Below are 16,075 nucleotides of genomic sequence, written 5' to 3' on the forward strand. Positions count from 1 at the left end.
GAAAGTTTTCTAATCCGGGTTTCCTCTGAATATTCCAACCCCATGTTTCACACTTGGACATTTAGGATGGAGTGTGGGTTCAGAGCAATTACATATAAAAGATTTGGAATCTGTCACCACCGTAAGATAGCCTAACAACGGGCCTAGCAAATTTAAACTATGTTATATCGACTAATAACTGCATGAAATCAACTGGAAAATTATTTTCTCAAAAATGGCAAGTATTATAATCATTTTGTCTTTAATCCACTGACAGACTAGATGAAAATCAGCCTCAGCATAGATAAAACCTGACCCACTACTTGCCATTTGTGTTAATAGTCACATGACTTCACAACTCTCAAACAGTGACATCAGAAGTCCAATAGTCAAGCGATATCAACAACAAACTCGTTTTTAATGTTGTTGTACAAAATTTCAATTATATCAAATGAAAGTCTGATACCTTTTGTAAAAACCAGAAAGAATATATAATTCTCAACATATTTATCTCGAGAACAACTACAAGAAACTTTTGTGCCCTTTTGGTTTTGCATCTGTTTACAACCGGTACATGACTTTCATTTAATATTTTTTCTACAACATTTGAAAATGACAGTTGTGAGATTCTGTGTGCTCGTGTGACTAGCAATCAAAATCGCTTGTCCTGTGAATCTTAAAACAAATTTTGGTAGTTCAGGGCAAGTGCACTACTGAATTGTCCACCCCAGCTTGACCCATGATCAAATGGGGTTAGTGCGCAAGATGCAGAAAGAATTATCTAGGTTTGATAAAAATTCATTCAATGTATGGATAAAATCCTTCAAGGAGCTTAGGAAATAAATCAAATGCATAAACTTTAAGCAAAATCTTACTGTAAACTTTCTACAACTCTGACCTTGATCTCAAGGTCAAAGGAGCAAGCATATATAACACTGAATGAATCATCGTAACTTCATAATGATTCATCCCAAGCATGAAAAATATGCATCAATGGGTTCAGGAAAAACAGTGTACGCTCAAGTATCTGAAGTCTGGGGTCAGAAGAAAACTTCAGGTAATACTGGATTTGAATAACTGACAGTCATGAAGGTTTAAGTGTTTATCAAGTTGAATGTTTCTTCTCCTACATACCACTGTTTATTTTAGCTTAATAGTTTATCACTGTTTATTTTAGCTTAATAGTTTATCACTGTTTATTTTAGCTTAATCAGTTTTGTTTGATGAAACCTTTTAACATTTCCGAAGATGAAACCCGTAATTTATATACATGGATATTCAACAGAAATAAATGAAACAAAGTACCATTTCAGTTATTCTTGTATACATGCTTTTCAGACCTGTTCTATTTCAAGGATTGCATTGTATTTAGTTTCTATTGTTATGTATATCTATATTTTTTGTAACTCCAGGTTCATGATTTAATTGAATTTTTGTTATTTGTATTCATGGTTGTAAACTGTACAGAATATCTTTTGTTATAAATTGTGTACATGATTTTATTATGTTAAAGAATGATAACTGCATAGGATCTATAAATAGATGTTCATATATGTGTTGACAATTAGTAATAATAATCTTAATAATAAGACTTAAAATGACACCTATGGGGTAGTTCCTCACTGACTAATGGGATATCAATGTTTAGAGAATAATTCTGTGGTTTCCCATTGGTTGTGCTAGGTCATGTAGGGTCTACTGCAAAGTACAGCTGCAATATACGCTGTATAAAAGGAGAAAGTTAAGCAGTCAGATTCATTCCGATATTTGGGGTCAAACACTTATTGTATTCCTGTCAAACACTTACTGTATTCCTGTCAAAAGTCTGCAGACATTTTATAAGTTATACTTGGATATTTTTCAAGAGGAGAAACATCTGTTTGGACTGTCCAGTGGAAACAGAAAGTGCTCATTATCTGGACTTTAATATTATTTTGGAACTGTTGTGAATTATTCAAAGGAGTTCTGGACAACACCATTTTGACCATGCCACGGTTCTTGGAGGACCAGTACATTTCTGGTATTAAAATTTATAAGGAATTTTTCTTTCATTTTGGACTTTTATAGACATTTACAAGGTCTAGCTTGGATTCACTTCATAATACTGTATGTTCCTCTCGCACTTTTCATTTGGAAATTTGATAATTAAATTGCTTGTTGAGTTTTACCAGTCTTGTTGGTTTCGCTTCTTTTCTGTTACTCAAGTTTGTGACCATAAAGTTGTAACACTATACATTTCAACTCCCTCTCCTGCTTTATACTTCCTCCAGTTTCCATGGTGATTCAGCTCCAATATAGTAAGCAAAGTGACTTCATAAAAAAAAATTGGGGGAAAAATACATTTATAGTCAAATGACACTTTCAAAGGGTTTATATGATTTTCCGACTTTCATTTATGAAACCTTCTTTGCATAAAATTACTGCCTTAAATGAATTACAAATGAAGTTATCAAAGGGTCAGTCAGTTATAGGACTGGCAACAAACAATAAACATAACCCGCTTTTTTTATTAATTAGTGCTCACCGTTTAGACAGTTTTCATACTTTTATGTGTGACGATTTCGATAGCATTAGTACCGGTACTTGAATTAAGGGGGTGTGCTCAAATAATCAATGTTCCGATAAGATATAAAGAAAGATCAAATTTAGCTGGGAAATGATAAATAGGTTGGATAATACTGCTATTTACATAATAGGAATTCAAATAACTGACAGTCTACCATATCAGCAAATATAAAAACTGTAACCATAACCTTAACCAAAGTTTCTATTACTGTGATCTTGATCCTAGGGTAAAAGAGGCAAGCAAACATGTTGTACAATGAACTGCATTGGCTTTATAATGATTCATGCCAAGTATAATAAGAATGAATTAAGGGGTTATGGGAATAATGAAAATTAAACCTTGAACACCCTAACAACCCACTGACTCTAACACCATTGCTGTCTCACTTCTCACTAAAGCAGGCTTGAAAATGAAAAGACTTGTTATTTTGTGTCCTCTTGGAGATCAGTGGATTCTCAACTAAGATGAATGTTTATGATGTACACCCATGACAGACATTTTAAGGCAATTATGTTAATGCCCTGTCTCATGAAGGCAACAAACCCCCAAAAGTAATCTGTTCTTCCTTGTAATTTACACCTAACGACTGCATTTCACTTCTTCTCAAATTATCATTAAAATTCAACATGCAAAACATAGTCAATTTTGGAATGAAAATGACCCAGTTTTCTATTTGATCTAATAATCTTACTCCAAAGTAATAATAAAATTCATACTCCTTTGTTCTATTCTTTATTCTAATTTGTTTGTGAATTCATATATTTTGTAATTCTATTTGTTTCTTTTTTATGCATTCATTTATTCATTTGTACTTATACATACTCTCTCACTCTACTCTGATGTCTGTTCATTTGTGTTTCCTCATATTGATTTAAAGCATTACTGATGAAATCTCAAACTGAATCAATCAAATCATAATTAGTAGTTGACTTATTGATACTTGATGGAATCAATAAAATCATAATTAGCAGTCTTAGATATTGATACATGATGGAATCAAACAAAACATAATTAGCAGTCTTAGTTATTGATACCTGATTGAATCAATCAAATCATAATTGGCAGTCTTAGTTATTGATACTTGATGGAATCAATCAAATCATAATTAGCAGTCTTAGTTATTGATACTTGATAGAATCAATCAAATCATAATTAGGTAGCAATCTTAGTTATTGATACTTGATGGAATCAAACAAATCATAATTAGCAGTCTTAGTTATTGATACTTGATGGAATCAATCAAATCATAATTAGCAGTCTTAGTTATTGATACTTGATTGAATCAATCAAATCATAATTAGCAGTCTTAGATATTGATACATGATGGAATCAAACAAAACATAATTAGCAGTCTTAGTTATTGATACCTGATTGAATCAATCAAATCATAATTGGCAGTCTTAGTTATTGATACTTGATGGAATCAATCAAATCATAATTAGCAGTCTTAGTTATTGATACTTGATGGAATCAATCAAATCATAATTAGCAGTCTTAGTTATTGATACTTGATTGAATCAATCAAATCATAATTAGCAGTCTTAGATATTGATACATGATGGAATCAAACAAAACATAATTAGCAGTCTTAGTTATTGATACCTGATTGAATCAATCAAATCATAATTGGCAGTCTTAGTTATTGATACTTGATGGAATCAATCAAATCATAATTAGCAGTCTTAGTTATTGATACTTGATGGAATCAATCAAATCATAATTAGGTAGCAATCTTAGTTATTGATACTTGATAGAATCAAACAAATCATAATTAGGTAGCAGTCTTAGTTATTGATACTTGATTGAATCAAACAAATCATAATTGGGTAGCAGTCTTAGTTATTGATACTTGACAGACTCAATCAAATCATAATTAGCAGTTTAGTTATTGATACTTGATGGAATCAATCAAATCATAATTAGGTAGCAGTCTTAGTTATTGATACTTGATAGAATCAATCATAATTGGGTAGCAGTCTTAGTTATTGATACTTGACAGACTCAATCAAATCATAACTAGCAGTTTAGTTATTGATACTTGATGGAATCAATCAAATCATAATTAGAAGTCTTAGTTATTGATACTTGATGGAATCAAATCATAATTAGTAATCTTAGTTATTGACACTTGATAGAATCAATCAAATCATAATTAGGTAGCAGTCTTAGTTATTGATACTTGACAGACTCAATCAAATCATAAGTAGCAGTTTAGTTATTGATACTTGATGGAATCAATCAAATCATAATTAGAAGTCTTAGTTATTGATACTTGATGGAATCAAATCATAATTAGTAATCTTAGTTATTGACACTTGATAGAATCAATCAAATCATAATTAGGTAGCAGTCTTAGTTATTGATACTTGACAGACTCAATCAAATCATAAGTAGCAGTTTAGTTATTGATACTTGATGGAATCAATCAAATCATAATTAGCAGTCTTAGTTATTGATACTTGAATGAATCAATCAAATCATAATTAGCAGTTTAGTTATTGATACTTGATGAAATCAATCAAATCATAATAGGCAGTCTTAGTTATTGATACTTGATTGAATCAATCAAATCATAAGGAGTTTAGTTATTGATACTTGATGGAATCAATCAAATCATAATTAGGTAGCAGTCTTAGTTATTGATACTTGACAAACTCAATCAAATCATAATTAGCAGTCTTAGTTATTGATACATCATGGAATCAATCAAATTATAATTAGCAGTTTAGTTACTGATACTTGATGGAATCAAATAAATCATAATTAGGTAGCAGTCTTAGTTATTGATACATCATAGAATCAATCAAATTATAATTAGCAGTTTAGTTATTGATATACTATGGAATCAAACAAATCATAATTAGCAGTCTTAGTTATTGATACTTGATGGAATCAAACAAATCATAATTAGCAGGCTTAGTTATTGACACTTGACAGACTCAAATCATAATTAGCAGGCTTAGTTATTGATACTTGATGGAATCAAATCATAATTAGCAGTCTTAGTTATTGATACTTGATGGAATCAAACAAATCATAATTAGCAGGCTTAGTTATTGACACTTGACAGACTCAAATCATAATTAGCAGGCGTAGTTATTGATACTTGACAGACTCAATCAAATCATAATTAGGTAGCAGTCATAGTTATTGATAATTGATAGAATCAATCAAATCATAATTAGCAGTCTTAGTTATTGATACTTGACAGACTCAATCAAATCATAATTAGCAGGCTTAGTTATTGATATTTGATAGAATCAATCAAATTATAATTAGGTAGCAATCTTAGTTATCGATACTTGATAGAATCAATCAAATCATAATTAGGTAGCAGTCATAGTTATTGATACTTGATAGAATCAATCAAATCATAATTAGCAGTCTTAGTTATTGATACTTGATGGAATCAATCAAATCATTATGTGCAATCTTAATTATTGATACTTGACAGACTCAATCAAATCATAAGTAGCAGTTTAGTTATTGATACTTGATGGAATCAATCAAATCATAATTAGAAGTCTTAGTTATTGATACTTGATGGAATCAAATCATAATTAGTAATCTTAGTTATTGACACTTGATAGAATCAATCAAATCATAATTAGGTAGCAGTCTTAGTTATTGATACTTGACAGACTCAATCAAATCATAAGTAGCAGTTTAGTTATTGATACTTGATGGAATCAATCAAATCATAATTAGCAGTCTTAGTTATTGATACTTGAATGAATCAATCAAATCATAATTAGCAGTTTAGTTATTGATACTTGATGAAATCAATCAAATCATAATAGGCAGTCTTAGTTATTGATACTTGACTGAATCAATCAAATCATAAGGAGTTTAGTTATTGATACTTGATGGAATCAATCAAATCATAATTAGGTAGCAGTCTTAGTTATTGATACTTGACAAACTCAATCAAATCATAATTAGCAGTCTTAGTTATTGATACATCATGGAATCAATCAAATTATAATTAGCAGTTTAGTTACTGATACTTGATGGAATCAAATAAATCATAATTAGGTAGCAGTCTTAGTTATTGATACATCATAGAATCAATCAAATTATAATTAGCAGTTTAGTTATTGATATACTATGGAATCAAACAAATCATAATTAGCAGTCTTAGTTATTGATACTTGATGGAATCAAACAAATCATAATTAGCAGGCTTAGTTATTGACACTTGACAGACTCAAATCATAATTAGCAGGCTTAGTTATTGATACTTGATGGAATCAAATCATAATTAGCAGTCTTAGTTATTGATACTTGATGGAATCAAACAAATCATAATTAGCAGGCTTAGTTATTGACACTTGACAGACTCAAATCATAATTAGCAGGCGTAGTTATTGATACTTGACAGACTCAATCAAATCATAATTAGGTAGCAGTCATAGTTATTGATAATTGATAGAATCAATCAAATCATAATTAGCAGTCTTAGTTATTGATACTTGACAGACTCAATCAAATCATAATTAGCAGGCTTAGTTATTGATATTTGATAGAATCAATCAAATTATAATTAGGTAGCAATCTTAGTTATCGATACTTGATAGAATCAATCAAATCATAATTAGGTAGCAGTCATAGTTATTGATACTTGATAGAATCAATCAAATCATAATTAGCAGTCTTAGTTATTGATACTTGATGGAATCAATCAAATCATTATGTGCAATCTTAATTATTGATACTTGATGGAATCAATCAAATCATTATTAGCAATCTTAGTTATTGATACTTGACAGACTCAATCAAATCATAATTAGCAGGCTTAGTTATTGATACTTGATAGAATCAATCAAATTATAATTAGGTAGCAAAGTTATTGATACCTGACAGACTGAATCAAATCATAATTAGCAATCTTAGTTATTGATACTTGACAGACTCAATCAAATCATAATTAGCAGGCTTAGTTACTGATACTTGATAGAATCAATCAAATCATAATTAGGTAGCAGTCTTAGTTATTGACACTTGATGGAATCAAATAAATCATAATTAGCAGTCTTAGTTATTGATACTTGATGGAATCAATCAAATCATTATGTGCAATCTTAATTATTGATACTTGATGGAATCAATCAAATCATTATGTGCAATCTTAGTTATCGATACTTGATAGAATCAATCAAATCATAATTAGGTAGCAGTCTTAGTTATTGACACTTGATGGAATCAATCAAATCATAATTAGCAGTCTTAGTTATTGATACTTGATGGAATCAATCAAATCATTATGTGCAATCTTAATTATTGATACTTGATGGAATCAATCAAATCATTATGTGCAATCTTAGTTATTGATACTTGATGGAATCAATCAAATCATTATTAGCAATCTTAGTTATTGATACTTGATGTAATCAAATCATAATCAGAAGTCTTAGTTACTGATACTTGACAGACTCAATCAAATCATAATTAACAGTTTAGTTATTGATACTTGATGGAATCAAACTTAAAGACCTACTAATGTTTCCTACCTAAATATTTTCAGCATGTTTTTTATGTTTTTTAATTTCATGGTGTTTTTTGTTGTAATAATATCATTATATATGTTTTTTATAATGTTATTGGTATTGTCTAATGTTGTAAAGCGCTTAGAGCTTCTAAAGATTAGGCGCTATACAAAGTCATTATTATTATTATTATTGATACATCATGGAATCAATCAAATCATAATTAGCAGTCTTAGTTATTGATACATCATGGAATCAATCAAATCATAATTAGCAGTTTTAATTATTGATACTTGATGGAATCAATCAAATCATAATGCAGTAAAAGTTATTGATATTTGATAGAATCAATAAAATCATAATTAGCATTTTAGTTATTGATACATCATGGAATCAATCAAATCATAATTACCAGTCTTAGTTATCGATATTTGATAGAATCAATCAAATCATAATGCATTAAAAGTTATTGATATTTGATAGAATCAATCAAATCATAATTAGCATTTTAGTTATTGATACATCATGGAATCAATCAAATCATAATTAGCAGTCCTAGTTATTGATACATCATGGAATCAATCAAATCATAATTAACAGTCTTAGTTATTGATACTTGATGGAATCAATCAAATTATAATTAGCAGTTTTAGTTATCGATACTTGATAGAATCAATCAAATCATACTGCAGTAAAAGTTATTGATATTTGATAGAATCAATCAAATCATAATTAGCAGTCCTAGTTATTGATATTTGATAGAATCAATAAAATCATAATTAGCATTTTAGTTATTGATACATCATGGAATCAATCAAATCATAATTACCAGTCTTAGTTATTGATACTTGATAGAATCAATCAAATCATAATTAGCAGTTTAGTTATTGATACATCATGGAATCAATCAAATCATAATTACCAGTCTTAGTTATTGATACTTGATGGAATCAATCAAATCATAATTAGCAGTCCTAGTTATTGATTCTTGATGGAATCAATCAAATCATAATTAGCATTTTAGTTATTGACACATCATAGAATCAATCAAATTATAATTATCATTTCTCTCTCTCTCTTTCTTTATCCTGGCCAACCTTGTCTGCCATTGAAAAAATGACCAAGAAGTTCCTCTCAAACTTTGTGTCTCCAAATGCAATTTGCTTTCACAATTAAAGATGATTTTGGCAAATAATGATATATTTTAGGAGGCATTCAATAAATTTTAAAAAGTCACAAAAAGCTGATAAATTCATTCATTTTATTTTTTAAAAGGGAATAGGACATTAACTGTTCTGTATAATAACTAATATTCAGGTGCAATTTTCTGGTAAAGTACATCCTCATACTTTCCTTTCTATGTCAAATATTCATGACATAACAAAAACAAGTCTTTGTTCTATGTTCTACACCAAATATTCATGACATAACAAAAACAAGTCTTTGTTCTATGTTTTACATACAATAATCATGAGATTACAAAAACAACAGTCTTTGTTCTATGTTCTACACAAAAAACTATGACATAACAAAAACAAGTCTTTGTTCTATGTTCTACACCAAATATTCATGACATAACAAAAACAAGTCTTTGTTCTATGTTCTACACCAAATATTCATGACATAACAAAAACAACAGTCTTTGTTCTATGTTCTATGCCAAATATTCATGACATAACAAAAACAAGTCTTTGTTCTATGTTTTACACCAAATATTCATGACATAACAAAAACAACAGTCTTTGTTCTATGTTTTACACCAAATATTCATGACATAACAAAAACAACAGTCTTTGTTCTATGTTTTACACCAAATATTCATGACATAACAAAAACAACAGTCTTTGTTCTATGTTTTACACCAAATATTCATGACATAACAAAAACAACAGTCTTTGTTCTATGTTCTACACCAAATATTCATGACATAACAAAAACAACAGTCTTTGTTCCATGTTCTACACAAAAAACTATGACATAACAAAAACAACAGTCTTTGTTCCATGTTTTACATACAATAATCATGAGATTGCAAAAACAACAGTCTTTGTTCTATGTTCTACACAAAAAACTATGACATAACAAAAACAACAGTCTTTGTTCTATGTTCTATGCCAAATATTCATGACATAACAAAAACAACAGTCTTTGTTCTATGTTTTACATACAATAATCATGAGATTGCAAAAACAACAGTCTTTGTTCTATGTTCTACACAAAAAACTATGACATAACAAAAACAAGTCTTTGTTCTATGTTCTACACCAAATATTCATGACATAACAAAAACAACAGTCTCTGTTCTATGTTCTACATACAATAATCATGAGATTGCAAAAACAACAGTCTTTGTTCTATGTTCTACACAAAAAACTATGACATAACAAAAACAAGTCTTTGTTCTATGTTCTACACCAAATATTCATGACATAACAAAAACAACAGTCTCTGTTCTATGTTCTACATACAATAATCATGAGATTACAAAAAAAAAAGCCTTTGTTCTATGTTCTAAACAAAAAACTATGACATAACAAAAACAAGTCTTTGTTATATGTTCTACACAAAATATTCATGACATAACAAAAACAACAGTCTCTGTTCTATGTTCTACATACAATAATCATGAGATTACAAAAACAAGTCTTTGTTCTATGTTCTAAACAAAAAACTATGACATAACAAAAACAAGTCTTTGTTATATGTTCTACACAAAATATTCATGACATAACAAAAACAAGTCTCTGTTCTGTTCTACACAAAATAACTATGACATAACAAAAACAACAGTCCTTGTTCTATGTTCTACACAAAATATTCATGACATAACAAAAACAACAGTATCTGTAACTTTTCCTTATGAGGAGTCATATTGTTCATTAGATGAATGGTGGACGATATTTTTCAAATGTTCTTTATAGCATTTAAATAAAGTGAGAAATAATTTACCTGCATTCACTGACCAAAAATGCAAAAGCATAAATTATCATTTTAATATGGTCTTATTCTGATCACTAAGTTGCTGGCTACAAAGATAATTTATTGACTGGAACGCTTTTGTGCTCATCATACATGACTATGCTGCAATAAGAGAATGGCACCAATGACATAATACATGTTTGGCACACTGTAATAGAACAGTCATGGGTAAAGTACCACTTCAGCCATCTCCTTGGATGATTCATGCCAAATCTTGAAAACCTGATTCAAGCCAAATCTTGAGGAACTAAAATATTAACAGCCCAAGGAGCTCAATTAATACAGGCTGAATGCACTAAACTTCTCATTACAGATTTGCTGAATTTCATATAGTTCACACAGAACTGCAGTTTTTGGAATTACCAATCATGGACTATGACATAAATATTCAAAATGAAATGCAGTTACCAACACCTATACTGATCTGCAAGCCATCCTCAGTGTTATCCAAGTGACTGATGTATGAAAATTACCTGTCATGGCAAGTTTGGCACTTGTGGATCCTAAAGCTGCCATTGAACCTGCCATCAATGCTAGGGCAATACCACGGCCGTGACTGCCAGCCATTAGGTTTCAGCGCCCTTGTATAACAAAACATAAGAGCACCTACAAAACAAACATAAGATTTTAAGTGTTCTTCAGCATTTATAAATTAATCTGACAGAATTAATTTTATCAAGATTAACAGCACTTAACAAATATTTATCACAAGTGGGCTATGGCCTGCATGTCAAACCCATGATCTAAGTACTACAGTAAATGTGTAACCTTGACCCCAATGTCAAAAGGTTGTGAAAGCATATCACAGAATGACCGTCTTAGCTTCATATTGATTCACCCAAAGTGAAAAGAAAATCCATAAAGAGGATCAAGCAATAGTGCAACCCTCTGAATTTCAACCTCTCATATAGGGAATATTCCAGAAATCTACAACAGAAATAGCTCAGAAGCAGTCTGTCATCAGTTCATGCAGGATACTTGTTCCCTCTGACTCGGTCCCAGACTAAGTTTGGGCCATCCAAGCAGGGAATATTGCAATCCTTACAAGTGGTATGCATATCATTAATTTTTGTAAATTTTATTCACGACTTTAAGTTGTAGTAATTACCTATAGCTAAATTTTGTGTACGTGTCTAGGTTATATTTTATGATATTGAGTCACAAGATTGTGAAGGACCTATAATCAGCTATGATTAAATTACTAATAATAACATTAGTAGTAAACATGTTGACAAGTTCAGGGTAATTTCTCATTGGCTGGTGGGGTCAGGTGGATTCTTATAAGAATTATTTCCTTTGGATGGGTTAGTCAGATGAGCTCTTTTATGATCGAAAATATTTGCAAATTGTCATGTAGGAGTAGTAGCAAGAAAATGCATTTCCACCTCTTATGCTTGTATATAAAATGATGAAGCTAGACAATTTAAGTCAGTCTTATTTCTTATGTTTTTTTTGTAACATTAGTCTTCAGATGTATTTAATGCTGTGTTCAGAAATTTATTTGAGGAAACATTTGTTTAGATTATTCATTGGAACTAAAACGTTCTTATTGGACTAAATTTTTCTGGGACTATTGTGAATTTTTCCAAGGAGTTCTGGACACTGTCATTTTTATACATCAAGACTGTTGGCTGACCAGTGCATTAAAGGATCTTAAATTCGTTTGGAATACACAATTCTTGAATAGATTTTTTACAGTTATTTTGTATTCAATTCACAATACTGTGGGCAGACAAATCCATCTACTGAGACATCAGATCTCTATAAGGAGTGGGACTTGAAGGAAGCGTACACAAAAAAAATGGCTAACAAAAGAAAGAAATAGACTGATAATTACCACTGAACAGTAAAAAACCTTTTACTATAGACAAAACATGAAGTTTGTTCCTTCTTCTTGCATATATTAAGGAGAGCAGAAAAACATTTTAATGAGTATTGTTTTGAAAGAAACCTCAAAAAGTGATTCATAAGGTGATTTTCACAAAGCCCACAACATGCATAAGCGATTTGATGTAGACATTAGTGAGCTAGACGATAGTCTCTGCAGCTAAAAATGTTTAGTAAGATTGGAAAAAATGAAGGTCTGACCAGGACCGGACCCTTACAGAACATAAGTGTGTTGGACAAGGATGGCCAGACCTTTACAGAACTTAAGTGTGTTGGACAGGGATGGTTAGACCTTACAGAACTTAAGTGTGTTGGACAGGGATGGCTGGACCCTTCAGAACTTAAGAGTGATGGACAAGATGGCTGGACCCTTTAGAACTTTAGTGTGATGGACAGAAATGTTCTGTTACCCTTAATAGTCAAAACTGAACATTCTCCATCTTTGAACAGTAAGTGAAGAAAGTCTGCCACTATAGAATCAGATAGGGACAGCTGGATTAATCATCTTTCCTACTGCATTAACTGTAAAGATTCCCGACTTTGCATTGTAGACCATCTCATGGCTTGAAACTAGACCTGGCAGACAGATCTCTTGGATGAGTCAAGTGTAAAGGTGGAGAATATGTGGGCTATTGTGGAGAACACTCTCTATGCTGTGACAGTAGGTCCCTCTTCTGAAGTAATATCCTGGTCTGGTCTACCAAATGGTTCAGTGGATCACTGATCCACAATCTAGCTGACTTAGACAGCTTGCAATAGCCATTACAGAAAAATGAATTGTGGTCTGAAGCCACTTGGACGCGATGTTGCAGTGTCCTTACTTGTAACTTAGATAATTTTTATTTCGTCACCGCCTCCGCCATTTAAGAAAGTTTGTTTAATGATCTGTTCTAGTCATTTTAATGTAATACATAGTACTACAACGTTAAACACATCACCCGATATTTTTGTTCTGGGGTGGGTGAGGATGAACAAAACCAACATGTGCTATGTCTTACAGTAGGACTAGGACCATGTAAGACATAGCACGTTACTTTTGTTTTAGTGCCTGACACTAACAACATAAATATCAGCGTCAGGTCTTACATGTAGGACTACGTCAAGGTCTTATATGTAGAACGAGGATATGTTCCAACAACAGGGAAAGTTTAGATTAAACCCATTTTGAGACATATGAGGCTAAATATAGCATAGCTATAACTAGTTACATCTTACGTACGTGCCCTAACGCAAGAAATAAATAACCGATGTTTTTAGGAGACAATTTAAATAATCCTCCTATTCATAAATTGCGCGCAACAACTTGAAATTCAAGATTGTTGTGCCTTTTCTCGAGAAATTACATAAGGGGATTTTCGGCATGTTTTAAAGTCAAACTTGATCAGAAAGCATATTGAGCGATTTGAATCATATGCAGGAATAATGGAATAATTTATGCCTCGCAACATATTAATTTATATTTTATATCATCAGATGCATACAAATATTTATATTTTACGGGAGAGGAAGGGGCACGGCGAACTTTTTTGGCATGTTTGACAATGTTAACATCCTCAACTTGTTTTAAAATCTTCTTTTCTCCCTGTCCACAGGGGTTTGTTACAAAGAAAATTTGGAGTATCCGTCCTTGATTCAAGGGATGGAGGTTCTAATCTGTAACAATATAGCAAAGAAAATTTGGAGTTTCCGTCCTTGAATCAAGGGTTGGGGGCTCTAACCTGTAACAACATAGCATATATTGCTATATTGTTACAGGTTAGAACCCCCGTACCTTGATTCAAGGACGGATACTCCATATTGTCTTCGTAACGAACCCTTGTGGTCTGTCTGTCTATCTGTCTAATATATAAAATTCTGCATCTTAATCCAAGTTTCCTATTTGCAAGAAGTTGTCCCACACGTACAATATCGTCTGCTACCCAGCGTGTCAACTTGCCGCTAGAAAGGCATTCTCAAGAAATTCCCAAGCGTATTTATAGGTTACTGCATTTGTATGGGAAAATATGAACGAGTTTTTCGGATGGAAATACTGCACGACCTTGGGAGTAAAGTATATCCATCCGACAAAACGAGTTCATATTTTTCCATATAAATGCAGTAACCTTTTTATTATATGCTCATTTTCTTATTCTACCTAAGGCTTAATTATATAAACAAAAATACATTGCAAGAAACAATGTAACTGAATGTATGCCGTATTCCAAAATAAATACACAAGCGCAGATTCATCATTACACAACAACAACATTATTAAAGCGAACATAACTCAGCTCAGATACATTTGAACTTAGTCACGCGCTAGACATAACTTTAAAAAGAAAATGACGTGTCGCGTTCAAATTTAAATTTGGAGTCATATTTTGAATGAACGTGCATTGGAACAAGTTTTCCGTTTCATCTGGAATGAATAGATTTTGGTATTTTGTCGATTCTACGAAATTTTGTGATGGACTGGTTTTATATGTGACAATTCCACATGAATGAAGATGCGAGGGAGACGCGTGTTGACATCTACAAATGTGTTTCTGTTTCTGTCACTGAATGTTTGAAATCATAATGTGGGAATAATATGAAGACTTTCAATTGCAATTATCAAAAAGACGCTATGGAATGTAATGCTTATTAGTAGTGAAGGGGGGCACTTTACGGTCAATGGGAATTAGCATTACAAGACCCCTTGGGCAAGATTACCGTCAAGGGAAAATTAACATGGAGAAAAATCGTGGGTAAGATTACCGTCAAGGGAAATTAACATGGAGAAAGAAAAAATCGTGGGGCACATTAGCGTCAAAGGAAATTAAACAGGGTGGGCCTTTATAGCGTCAAGGGCTTTTACTAAAGTGGGTCTTTATACCGTCAAGGGGAATTGAACATGGGATTTTTTTAAAAAATTTTTTAAAAAAGGGGTAGGCAATTCAAAGACTATCTCTTTTCGAGAAATATGGCTGGCCCTGAAAAGGGCCTTTGGGTTTATGTTAATGTATTCATAAACATAAATGGCACCGCATTGGTCTTCTTCTTGTCCTTAGGCTGCGTCTTACTGTTGGTCCGTACATCAGCACTCTTTTCAGGCATCCTTGTCTTTCGACGTAGATCCTGCGTATCCACAGGCTGGTGTTTGTCCTGTGGACAACGGTCCACTTCGATCGGACATACATGAGCAAGTCTGTCCGAAACA

At 31.7% G+C, this 16,075-nt stretch overlaps 1 protein-coding gene across 3 annotated transcripts in view; it reads right to left on the reverse strand.

The window, feature by feature from the left end:
• The window catches only part of LOC149787278 (transmembrane protein 42-like), a 29,033-nt gene extending 14,860 nt beyond the window's left edge, over positions 1-14,173 (reverse strand). Inside the window, exons 1-2 of one of the 3 annotated variants that reach the window (XM_089977804.1) lie at positions 14,117-14,173; positions 11,484-11,616 (exon numbers count right to left, since the gene is read on the reverse strand). In XM_089977804.1, coding sequence (XP_089833930.1) covers positions 11,484-11,577 — 94 coding nt within the window. In that variant the 5' untranslated portion in view covers positions 11,578-11,616; positions 14,117-14,173. Of the gene's footprint in view, positions 1-11,483; positions 11,617-13,307; positions 13,946-13,983 lie in introns of those variants that run through there. The other 2 variants (XM_089977805.1, XM_089977806.1) reach the window with 2 other exon arrangements.
• Positions 14,174-16,075: the final 1,902 nt, after the last annotated feature.

The sequence above is a fragment of the Sinohyriopsis cumingii genome, chromosome 12, assembly GCF_028554795.1.
Source record: "Sinohyriopsis cumingii isolate HCF-2022 chromosome 12, ASM2855479v2, whole genome shotgun sequence".
Taxonomy (NCBI): Eukaryota; Metazoa; Mollusca; class Bivalvia; order Unionida; family Unionidae; genus Sinohyriopsis; species Sinohyriopsis cumingii.